We start from the raw sequence: 11,450 nt of genomic DNA, 5'->3' as shown, positions 1-11,450 counted from the left end.
GCGCTCTTCCTGTGTAACCTCACTTTCCCATCTGTGGGTAGGGTGCTCATGCACCCACACCTGGAAACTTTACAATAGGAGCCAGGTCCTCTGGGAGGTAGAGGACTGGCCGCCAGCTCTTCAGGAAGCAGCTACGTGTGCTGAGGACAGGAGGACCCCACTCCCCAGCAGAGCAGCACACAGCCCCCGCTTCTGTCAGGATCGTCCATGGTGGGAGCTGAGGACGGGAGCGCTCGGACTCAGGCCTTTAGTTAGCGAGGAAGCTCCCCCGATTCATGTAGGGTAACAGCAAAGGTCCCAGAAAAGCGTGTAACTGAGGTGGTGCTGAGAGCCTCATCTTCTGAGACCAGGTTAGGCAGGCTGGTCTGGAGCCACCAGGTCTGGCACGCAGCACCAGGTGCACATCACAGAGGGCGCAGTGGCTCGTGCAGTTGGTCTGGAGGCAGGCAGGCAGTAGAAATTCGTGTTTTTTCATTTCTTTTCTTTCTCTCTCTCTCTTTTTTTCTTAAGAATTATTTTATTTAATTTTTTTTATTATTATTATTTTTTAATTTGACCAGAGAGAAAGAGAGAAAGCAGAAAGTGAGAAAACAAGGCACCAGGTCCAGGACTTGAACCATGGTCAGCCATGTGGGAGTCCAGCATCTTCCATGAGGAAGTCCAGCATCTTAACCACCAGCCCACCTACTAGCCTCCCCCTCTCTCTTTTTAATTAATTAACTTATTTATTTATTCGTTCATTCGTTTTTCCAGGCAGGGGTTCTCACCTTGTTGCCATCCTCAGCCTCCACTTCCCGAATAGCTGAGATTACAGATGCAGGCCACCTGCCTGGCTTTTGGGATGGGCTGAGAATCAAACCAAAGCTCCGCATGGCCTCAGCCTGCTGAGTGGGAGTACCTACCAGCTCACACTACCAAGGCTGGAGCTGAGATTGGTTTTATAGCATCGCGGTTTCCTGTCTGCCCTTTGAGGCAGTTTGAGAAGGCTGAGTACATGCTCCTCTTCCTCTCACCAAAGCTCCCCGTCAACGTCCGGTTCTGCCTCGAAGGCATGGAGGAGTCTGGCTCCGAAGGCCTGGACGAGCTGATCTTTGCACGGAAAGACACGTTCTTCAAGGATGTGGACTACGTCTGCATCTCGGACAACTACTGGCTGGGGAAGAAGAAGCCCTGCATCACATACGGCCTCCGGGGCATCTGCTACTTCTTCATCGAGGTACAGGGCAGTGCGCGCCGGCTTCCTCTCGGGTCTCCCTAGCCCCTAAGTCCCTGTTCTTCCCCATCACAACCGGTCAGCGGGGAGTGGATCTGAACCCGGGTCCTTGGGCCCTGAGCCCGTGTGGGGTGCTATTGGTGGCAGGAGACAGCCCAGGCTGTCATGGCACTGCTGCGAAGGCTCTTGTCTCGTGTGGGGTTGCATGGACACACTGTCACCGTGTCGGGCATCCCCACTTACCTTGGCCGGCATCCCCCATTGAGTACCTACACAGTTACTGGTTTGAGTTCCTGAGGTTAGTATTCCCGGTTTACCTAAGGCTAGCACCCCGAGTTCACCTGCGGCCAGCGTGCCTAGGTCCCTGTAGGTAGCGTGTCCCGTTCCCCCAGGGCTGGCCTGTCTGGCCCCCCGCGGTCATCATGCCCCGCTCACCATGTCTAGCATCTCCAGGAGCAGGTTTTGCTGCTAAAATGCTTTAATTTGGCACTCGCCTTGCTTTGCTCCTTGAGGGAACACATTTTCATTTGGAAGATTTGTTAGACCTTACAAATGCCCTTTGTGTGGTCTTATCTGTCACGTGATGAAAGTATGCTACGGCCGAATAAAGTGGCCATTGTCTGTGCCCAGGTGGAATGCAGTGACAAAGACCTTCACTCTGGGGTGTACGGTGGCTCCATGCACGAGGCCATGACCGACCTCATCACGCTGATGGGTAAGCATGGTGGCCCCTCGGTCAGCACCTGGCGAGTGGGCGGGAGTGACGGGGCTGTGGCCAGCCCCCGTGGTTGTCCTCAAAGCATCTCCACATTGTTCCTGAGTCAGTCTCAGCTGTCTCTTGTCCCATCTCCCTCCCTCCCTCTCCTGACGTGTCCCTTCGAAGGCTGCTGTCCCATTACTGCTCCCGTCTTCCTGCTCTGCCTGGAACCTTCCCTTGTCTTGTCACCTGTTGAAACCCTGCCCTGCCTCCAAGGCCGAGCTGGCTGCCCCGGTCCTGTCCAGTGTGTTCCCTAGGATTGTGTGACCCTGGCCTTCCTCTGAGCTCCGCTGGGAGGGCACTCACCTCGATCCGTTTTGTGTTATGGGGGGGGCACATCCCAGCCCCCACTTGCGGACTCTTTGAGAGCAGACGCTCTCTGCTCCTCACATCCTCCTGGAAGGAGGCTGTGTGAAGCTTTTGCCCTCCCACAGGACTGCGTTGGCATCCCCCTCCACTGGGTGGTGGCTGCCCCGGTGATCAGGCCACTGGCTGCTCCGCGCCTCGGTTTCCCTCCTTGGCCTGGGAGCAGCCCGTTTCTCCCAGGGTGTGCGCTAACAGAGATGCTGGCCAGTGCAGGGTTAGAGTAGGCCTGCTTGGACCCAGTCTGCTGGCCAGGCCTCCCGCTGTCCCTGATCCCATCTGAGAAGTGGGAGCGCTGGGACTCCCTCGCAGAGGGCTGCTGTGACAGTTTGGTGACCTGCTCAGCATAAGGCACTGAGAGGGTGCCCAGAACCGACATGGGCCAGGACATGCCCACCCTCGTCCTCCCGTGTGAACTGTCATGGTCACGGCTGCATGGCTATGCAGGCTGGGTTATGCGTTCCCTGGTGCCTGGCTTCCTGAGTCAGGCACTGGCAGTCCCACTGCTCTGCGTGACACTGAGTGCTTCCTCTGCTGCTCCTCCCCTCAGGCTCCTTGATCGACAAGAAGGGCAGAATCCTTATCCCTGGCATTAACGATGCCGTGGCCCCAGTGACCGAGGAGGAGCATGCACTCTACGACAACATCGACTTCGACCTGCAGGAGTTTGCCAAGGACGTGGGGGCGGAGACCCTCCTGCACAGCTGCAAGGTGCAGGCCAGGGTCTTGGTGTTCCATGTCCTGCCTCCAGGGCCTCCTCACAGAGAGGCTGGGGACTGGAGATTGGGGACTGAGGCAGGGCTCCCAGGGCAGCTGGGTGAGGCCTAGGATGGACTGAGGCACCTACATGAGGCCTGAGCTCTGTCAGGGAGAGGATGGTGAGCCAGGCCAGCCTCATCAGACGTCCCTTGGAACAGGTCGCAGTGGGGCAACAGGGCGAGGCAGGGGAGCAGGGGGCCAGTTAGGCTGGTGCAGGCCCGCGAGCCTCACCCAGTATCACGGGGTTGAGGAGGTACTGGGGCTGACAGCACCAGGTAGTCAGATGCTCTGAAGAAGGAGCTGACTACACAGGGAGGCCGGGGACTGGGCTCAGGAAGACCACGGCAAGGGAGAGTCGGGTTCAGAACAGCTGCTGTTCTCTCCGGCGCCGCAACCTCGGATTGGTGTCTGCATCCATGCAGGTGTGTAGGGGCTGGCGGTCCTCGACTCGCGTTGTCATTTGGTTCCAAGGAGGAGCCCAGGCACTGAGAGGCGGGTTACTGAGGGCCTCCAGCAGCTCTTCAGGAGAGGTGTAGGCAAACCCCTGCCTATCTGCAGATACCTCCCTGCCCCGCCCTCTGCCGCGGCTGCTGTGCGGTGGGCATGGAGAAGGGCAGAGCCGTGGAGTGCCTGGGAACAGGCTGCATCCTGCCACCCCAGTTAAAGGGGATGGTGTGTGTCCACGGTCGCCTGGCCACAGCTGGGAGCCTGGTCAGCCTGGCTCTCCTCTCCCGGTAAAAGAGAACCCTCATTGTGAGCTGTGGGCCCAGGCCAAGGTCTCCTTTGCGGTGTCCTGGCCTCCCCAGACCACACCTGCGGCAGGCTCTAACCGGCCCTGCCCACGTGGGTGTGCCTGCGTCTGGACACCCGTTCCCCAGCGCCTTCCCCACCCCTCGGACAGCAGGCAGCCAGCTCTGACAGCCCTCTCGTTGCTCTGCAGAAGGACATCCTCATGCACCGGTGGCGGTTCCCGTCCCTCTCCCTCCACGGCATTGAAGGCGCGTTCTCTGGGTCGGGGGCCAAGACCGTGATTCCCAGGAAGGTGATCGGCAAGTTCTCCATCAGACTTGTGCCAGACATGATCCCCGAAGTCGTCAGTGAGCAGGCACGTGGAGCGTGGGACCAGGGGTGTGGTCAGCAGCCGCTATAGACTGCCAGCCTGAGGTGACAGAGGCCTGTCCTGGGGCAAAACCCGGGGCCCACTGTGCCCACGTCTCAGCTCTGCCCACTCAGCAACTGCAGGAGCCGGCGGCACACACCCTCCAGGACAGAGGCTGAGTGACAGGCTTCACTACCACTGACCTCGGCGTGCCGGAGCCTGACCTTTGACCTCACCCTAAGGCTTCAGGCCAAATATGTTGTGGTGGGAGGTTAGGGAGCCACCTCTCGCAGTGCTGAGGGGCAGAGGGGCAGGGCTCTGCTGTCTGCAGTCAGCCAGCTCCCCACCCATGAGGCATGGTACCCATCGGTGCCCAGCTCCATCTCACATCTAGGTGAAACGTAGCTCAGCTGCCGTGACGGGATGTCACAGCCTGGGGCTGTCTGTGAGGACCCACCTCCGCACAGCTGGAGTGGGGATCAGGGCTTCAACAGGGAGCGTTCAGGGATACGACATTCTGTTTATAGCATGAAGCAAGTCAGGTCACCTTGTTCTTCTAAATTAAAAAAACATTATTATTTACTTTATTTAATTTATTTTATTTTCATTATTTTTTAAAATTTGCTGTAGGGCACTTGTGTTCACTAGAGAGAGAGAGAAAGAGAAAAAGAGAAAGCAAGAAATCCAGTTGCCAGGTCCAGGACTCGAACCATAGTTGGGAGAGTGGGAGAGTCCGTTGCCTTAACCACCATACCACCTGCCACCTTGTTCTTAAACTTAGTTTACAAATGATCATTTGGGGGCCAGCAGGTGATGGTTAAGGCACCAGACACTCCCACATGATCAAGCACGGTTCAGGTCCGGAGCTGGTGACTTGCTTTCTCACTTTCCTTCTCTCTGTGTGTCTGTCTTTCTCTGGTCAAATTAAAACAAATGAATGAATAGATAAAATTTTTAAAAATTATCATTTGGAACATCTGTGAAAAGGCTGAATTGCTTGAAATTAAAACATTGCCTTTTGCTTTCTAATAACCAGGTTTTTCATTTTTGTTTATTTATTCTAGAGGGATTTTTGCTATAGGGTGTGTGCACTCACCATAGAAAGAGAGACAGAGAGAAAAGTGAGAAATCACCCTCTGGGGGGATGGCCACACCACAACCCCTTCTCCGTTCTCCTGGGATTCTGGGCTTACCTGCACATGCACCCAGCATGCGTTCCAAGCCTCTGGGTCTGGGATTCAAACTGCAGTTGGCCCTGTGGGAACCTAGCGCCTCAACCACTACGCCACCTGGAGGAGTTTTTCTCCGAGACTTGGAATACCCTTCCCTGAAAGAAAAGCCTAGACAGTGGTTTGGAGCAACTGACAAAGTTTATTAGTGTCGGCAATTCTTTTATACAGTTCTACTTCCAGGTTACATGAGGGCAAGTAAATACTACGTGGGCAGGAAAAAAGCGTTCTGGTAAACGTAAAACTTTAATGGGGCATCCTGGGTGCTGGGACATGTCTGTGATCATGTTTCGGAGACACGTTTACTGCAGGCTCCGGGAAGCAGTCTGTGAACTTGGCCCTTCAGCTAGTTCTAGGAGGACCCTCTCCTCCTCAGACCCCCGGAGGTCACTGGCAGGCACACCACCCACTGGCCATGGGTTCTGTTTCTCCATAAGGGCCCCTTTCTGTTTTCATAGTTATGCAGGTCAGGATTCCGCAACCGAAAACGAGTCTCTGAAGCCCAGCCGAGGCCCCGCTGTGACAGGCTTGTTGTCGGTCGGGGCATCGGGTCAGACACCAGGCTCATGAAGCATCGTGTCTTCTGTTTGTGGTTCAGGTCACGAACTACTTGACTAAGAAGTTCGCAGAACTGGAGAGCCCCAACAAGTTCAAGGTGCACATGTGCCACGGTGGGAAGCCCTGGGTGTCCGACTTCAACCATCCTCACTACCTGGCTGGGAGAAGAGCCCTGAAAACAGGTGGGGCCTCCTGGGGCATGTCCGCCAGGGCCTTCGTGTTACCAAACCAAAGTGCTGAGCCAGACCTGCTGCACGAAAAGCCTGTCCCTGAGAGGAATGCCAGGGAGGGAAGCCAGGAGACGACAGAACATATCCTCTCAGATTTACCCTCTGACTAAGCGAGGAGCAGAGATTTAAAGGAGAGGTGCAGCCAGCTGAGGGTGGGCAAGGACAAGGTGGGCGGCCTCTATTAAGGCGTCAGATCCTGGGGCTGGCAGATGGCGTAATGGTTATGTCACTGGACTCCCACATACTTGACTACGGTTCAAGTTCCAGACCCAGTGGCTTAAAACCTTGCACTGGGGGCGTGTGTGTGCGTGCCCAAGATCCCGAGGGGAGAATGGAAGAGAAGGGATTACAGCGTGGCCATCCTCCCCCAACCCCCAGGGGTGATTTCTCCCTTTCTGTCTCTCTGCCTTTCTCTGTCTTTTCGGTGAATGCCCGCACCCTATAGCAAAATCTCTGTGAGGAAAAAAAAATTATGTCGAATCTTTGGACAGGTGAGACAGTTTTAAATTTAGCACCAAATTGGTGGCTCCTGTGTCTGTAAGAAAATTTACTGGGACCACCATCAAAGAGGACTATATTGGGACCGGCAGTTAGCGTAATGGCTATGTCGTTGGACTCCCATGTAGTGGACCACGGTTCGAGTCTCGGACCTGGTGGTTTAAACTGACTCGGGGTGCGTGTGCATGCGTGCCCAAGATCCCGAGAGGAGAACGGAGGAGAAGGGATTGCAGCATGGCCATCCCCCCAGGGGATTTCTCGCTTTCTGTCTCTGTCTCTCTCTGTCTGTCTGGCGAGCGCATGCACCCTATAGCGAAAACCTCTCCAAAAAACAAGAGGCCTATAAAAATGTAAGCACAGTGCTCAGGGCAGAAGGCCACTGTGGGCTACGCTGTCGTGACCGGTCACCGAGACACTGGTGGGCTCAGGGGCAGCTCTCCGGCTCCACGCAAGCCGAGGAGGCAATGTGTTCAGTTACTGGCAGGGCGGGTGTCTCAGTGTATCTGACAGACACTATCGTCGCCCCTGGGCGCATAGTCGTGTCTCGTCAGTGACGACCTGAGGAGAGCCACGTGGGCTGGGGCCTGGGCCGACGGCTGACCCTGCGCCAGGCTCCGCTCTCAGAGCCTCACACGGAAGGCTGCCGCGCGGGGGCTCCGATGCGCCCTTCGTCCCCAGGTCGCAGGTTCACTGTCCTCTTCCACTTCTTGCAGTTTTTGGTGTTGAACCAGACTTGACCAGGGAAGGCGGCAGTATTCCTGTGACCTTGACCTTTCAGGAGGCCACGGGCAAGAACGTCATGCTGTTGCCCATGGGGTCAGCCGATGACGGTGCTCACTCCCAGAATGAGAAGATCAACAGGTGAGACTGCAGACCCCGCCCGAAGCCGGGCTGCTTCTCTCCAGCCCTTGCCTGCGCTCCTCCTGCCCCGTCTGCTGCCCAGAGACGCAAGCGCAGGGGCTGGGCGCGACCACGCCCTCCCGTCTGACTTGGCGATGGTGAAGATTTCTGAAGGAAGCCGGGGGACAAGGCCTTGGGCAGTCTATAGCAGCAAAGTTCAATTACGGTTCTGCATCTTTCTCTGTTCCTCACCTGCTGCTCATACAACCCTCTCTACTTTTCCATTTTGAAAAACTACAGTGGCATTTCTGTGTGCGTGAGCTACTTTCACGCATTCCCGTCTTCGGCAGGTGTGGTGGGGATGCTTTTAACTCACAGGGATGGAGGGTAGGTCTGAGTTACAGCAAGAGAGACTCAAGCAGGCGGGGCACTTCAGAGAAGGAACCTGGCCCCTGAGCTGAGAGGAGGATCCATCTTGGTATTTGGATAGACCAGTCAGCAGACAGAGGGTCTGCATGGAGGAGGGAGTGGGGGATACGAGGCGGAGGCCTGGCCCCCATAAGCAAATGAACAAGGGGAGGGCCCAGGACCTGGGTAAGACATTTGCTCTCAGGGCTCTGGGTGCGACCAGGACCGGGACTGGTCCGAGAGTAGACCGTCGCATTGAGTCTGTGCTTGGGAACCAGGTGGCCAAATGGGAAAGCAAGCAGGACTGAGGGCCACCAAGCTGGGGATGGGGACATTCTCCCCGTGTCTGGGCTCGGAGGGCGGGGGGGCAGCACACCTGGGCACGGTGGCTGACATGATGTTCCTCTCCATCAGGCATAACTACGTAGAGGGCACCAAGATGATGGCCGCGTACCTGCACGAGCTGTCTCAGCTGCAGGACTGACGCCCGCTGCCCGGGGAAGGGCACGCCTGGCCAGAGGACTCCTGCCTTCCGCCCTCGCCCTCTCCTGACTTGCTCGGGAAAGTGGAAGCCCCCTCCTCTCCCCATCCCCCTCTCACCGGCTCAGACACAGACTTCGCAGAACAGACACATGTGGGCCCAGTCACCTCATGGGTGGAGTCGGCTGTACCGGGCAGTTAGAGGCATTTCGTCCTGGGGTCTCATCAGTGGCCCTGGTGACGGCTGAGTCACCTTCTGGGTGGTTCTCAAAGATGGTCAGTCTGACGTGGCCTCCGGAAAACAGCTGGGGCCCAAAAGCACAAGTTCTGCAGGAAGCGCTGGCTGCCCTCAGGTGGGGCATGCAGGGACCCGGTGCCTTCTGCGGTCCACCCCGCCTCTGTCTCCAGTGTGCACTCTTGGAATATTTAGAAAGGAAATGGGGAGATAAACCAGGGGCAAAAGTGCCGCGAGGGCCGCCTTTCCTGACCCCTCACTTCTCCACAGCTCTGTCCCGTTCCCAAGATTTTAACCGTCCTTGCCATTTTCCATCTTCTCTGTTAGGAGCCCTTGAGGCCTAACCTAGCTGGATACATTGTTTTATCTCAGTCTTTTCTGCTAAATAAAAAGTAAAGCCAACACCTTGGACTGCTCTGGCTGCCTGGCTTGGAGCACAGTGTCTTGGTCACTGAGCGTCGTCTGCTTTGTGTGGGCTCGGGAGAGAGGGGCAGTCAGAAATGAGGCCAAGTGTGTCCCAGCCAGCGCTTAACAGAAAGTCAGGCTGCACTGAGCACAATTCAGAACAGAGAAGACCAGAGTAGACTGTCCAATGAAAGGAACCAGGGCTCCTCGGAGAAGTTTCCAGGGCTGGGGCGGAGGAAGCACGGGTAGGTCTGGAGCTTCTGGTGGCAAGGAGGACATGCCGGTCAGAGCACGGGGCACTGAAGGAACTCACAGGGGCCAAACTGAAGCACTGAGCAAGAAAATACCAACAACTCTGGGCTAGGGCCGATGGAGTAGATAACTCCCCACAAGCTATGCTAACATGTCAGTAATTGAGAGTGCAGGCTTGAGTGCACCTCCTTTGAAGAATTCCCGTTAGTCAGTGTAAGAAGAAATGGAAAATCACGTGAGGACACAGTTGCCACAGACAAGGTCCCCGATGAACCTCGGTGGTAACGACACATCAGCGTTTGTGCCCCTGATGTGATGCCCTGAGGAGGACATGCCAACCCTGGCCGCCTCGAGCTCATCACAGATAACAGGTGGACCCAAATTAGTGAGTCTGGCAAAAAGCTGCAGTTCTACCAACGTCAACATGGTTTTGACCACCGTGCTGTGGTTCTGTAAGATCTTGGTCTAGGAAGGATGTGTGCAAACTCCACTGCTATTACAACTTTTCTGTGTAGTATCATTTTAAAGTAAAATGTTCAGAAGAAAGAAAAGGAGGAGAAGAGGGAGGAAGAGAAGGGGAGAAGGAGGAGAGGGAGAAGGACAAGAAGAAGGAAGAAGAAAGGGAAACAAGGAGAATCAGGAGAAGAGAGAAAAAATTGACTGGCTCCGGGTATGGCTGGACTCAGCACTCGGCATTAGATCACGCCACCTCTCAGTGACTCTCTCATTTTCTACTTCTACACCCAGCACGGGTCTTATTGGCTCCCATGGTCATGAAGCCGTGGTTAGCACTGCTGTGGTTTGAAAGTCTCTTCCCAAATTCATGTCGACATTTATCTGCCATCGTGACTGCATTAAGAGGTGGCACCTTTAAGAGGCGACTAGGCCATGAGGGCTCAATCCTCATGAATGGATTAATGCTATTCTTGCAGGATAGAGTCCTTATAAAGGAATAAGTTCAGCCTCCTCTTTTCTCTCTCTCTCCCTCACCCTCTTTGCCTTTTTACTTTCCACCATGGGATGACACAGGAGGAAGTTCTTAGCCAGATGCCAGCCCTTGATTGTGGACTTCCCAGCCTCCAGAACCATGAGCCAAATTTCTGTTCATTCTGAATTATCCAATCTGTGGCATTCTGTTGTAGCACCATGAAATTGGCTTGAGCAGTCTCCATGCTGTGACATGCAGAATGCATGGGACTGAAGCCAGATTGGTCTCCCCTGAAGCTACCCGTGGGGACCACGGTGCTGGAGATACTCAGGGGCAGTGGTTTCCCAGAGGAAACCAAAATGGTATTCTACGAGAAGAGTGAATGATTGCTGGGTAAAATCTGAATGTTGCCCTCAGTCTTCTCCAAACTCAGTAGCCCCCGTTGAATTCTCCAGGAGCACAAGGGCCCATCTCAGGAGTGCCGTAATCTTGTTACCTGGGCCATTATCAGATAACGAGTTGAGTGGTGTGGACACTTACATACTACTCCCCAGACCGCTTTAAATTAAGAGAAGAGTCAACATGCTGCTAGTCTGGTTAAAACAAACATCAACAAATAGTGGAAGTGGCCTTTGGTAAAATCATGAACTTACAGGGTTTGACCAACTGCCAGTTCTGGGAATTTGAGCCACCCTTGATGTCTCTTATCCTTACCACTCTCCCTGTCAAAGGTGCATAAATCACTTTTCACCCAGAGGGGTTGGGCACACAGGTGACTACGTGACCCCTTTGCAGAGTAGGAAGGACTGCATTCTTCACGCTCAGAGGCGGTTCTTTCCAAGTGGCAACCCGGTGAGGTCCACAGACGTTATTTCCACATATATTAAGGAGGACCAATTTTTTAAAACAACTTCGGAATTTTTTTTTCAGGCTACCAAAATGTGGTACATGATAGGAATCTTAATTATAAAAATAAATAACACGACAAACAACAGCAACAAAAATTAAGTGTTGGGACCAGCAGTTGATGTAATGGCTATGTCACTAGACTCCCATGTAGTTGACTGTGGTTCGAGTCCCAGACCTGGTGGCTTAAATTCACACCGGGTGCATGTGCATGTGTGCCCAAGATCCTGAGAGGAGAAGGGATTGTGGCCATACCCCCTGGGGGGGTGATCTCTCGCTTTCTGTCTCTC

At 54.8% G+C, this 11,450-nt stretch overlaps 1 protein-coding gene across 2 annotated transcripts in view; it reads left to right on the top strand.

The window, feature by feature from the left end:
* The window catches only part of CNDP2 (carnosine dipeptidase 2), a 19,424-nt gene extending 10,353 nt beyond the window's left edge, over positions 1-9,071 (top strand). For both annotated transcript variants that reach the window (XM_014584065.2, XM_027768123.1), the window contains 7 exons: positions 1,019-1,216; positions 1,844-1,928; positions 2,884-3,044; positions 4,033-4,197; positions 6,019-6,160; positions 7,420-7,567; positions 8,369-9,071. In XM_014584065.2, the coding sequence (XP_014439551.1) occupies positions 1,019-1,216; positions 1,844-1,928; positions 2,884-3,044; positions 4,033-4,197; positions 6,019-6,160; positions 7,420-7,567; positions 8,369-8,438 (969 nt within the window). In that variant the 3' untranslated portion in view covers positions 8,439-9,071. The remainder of the gene's footprint in view (positions 1-1,018; positions 1,217-1,843; positions 1,929-2,883; positions 3,045-4,032; positions 4,198-6,018; positions 6,161-7,419; positions 7,568-8,368) is intronic.
* The last annotated feature ends 2,379 nt before the right edge of the window (positions 9,072-11,450 follow it).

Source organism: Tupaia chinensis, unplaced genomic scaffold (genome assembly GCF_000334495.1).
Source record: "Tupaia chinensis unplaced genomic scaffold, TupChi_1.0 Scaffold145592_1, whole genome shotgun sequence".
NCBI classification, from domain to species: domain Eukaryota; kingdom Metazoa; phylum Chordata; class Mammalia; order Scandentia; family Tupaiidae; genus Tupaia; species Tupaia belangeri.
The sequence above is the reverse complement of the archived record's forward strand: the minus strand, read 5'-3'. Positions and strand labels throughout refer to the sequence as shown.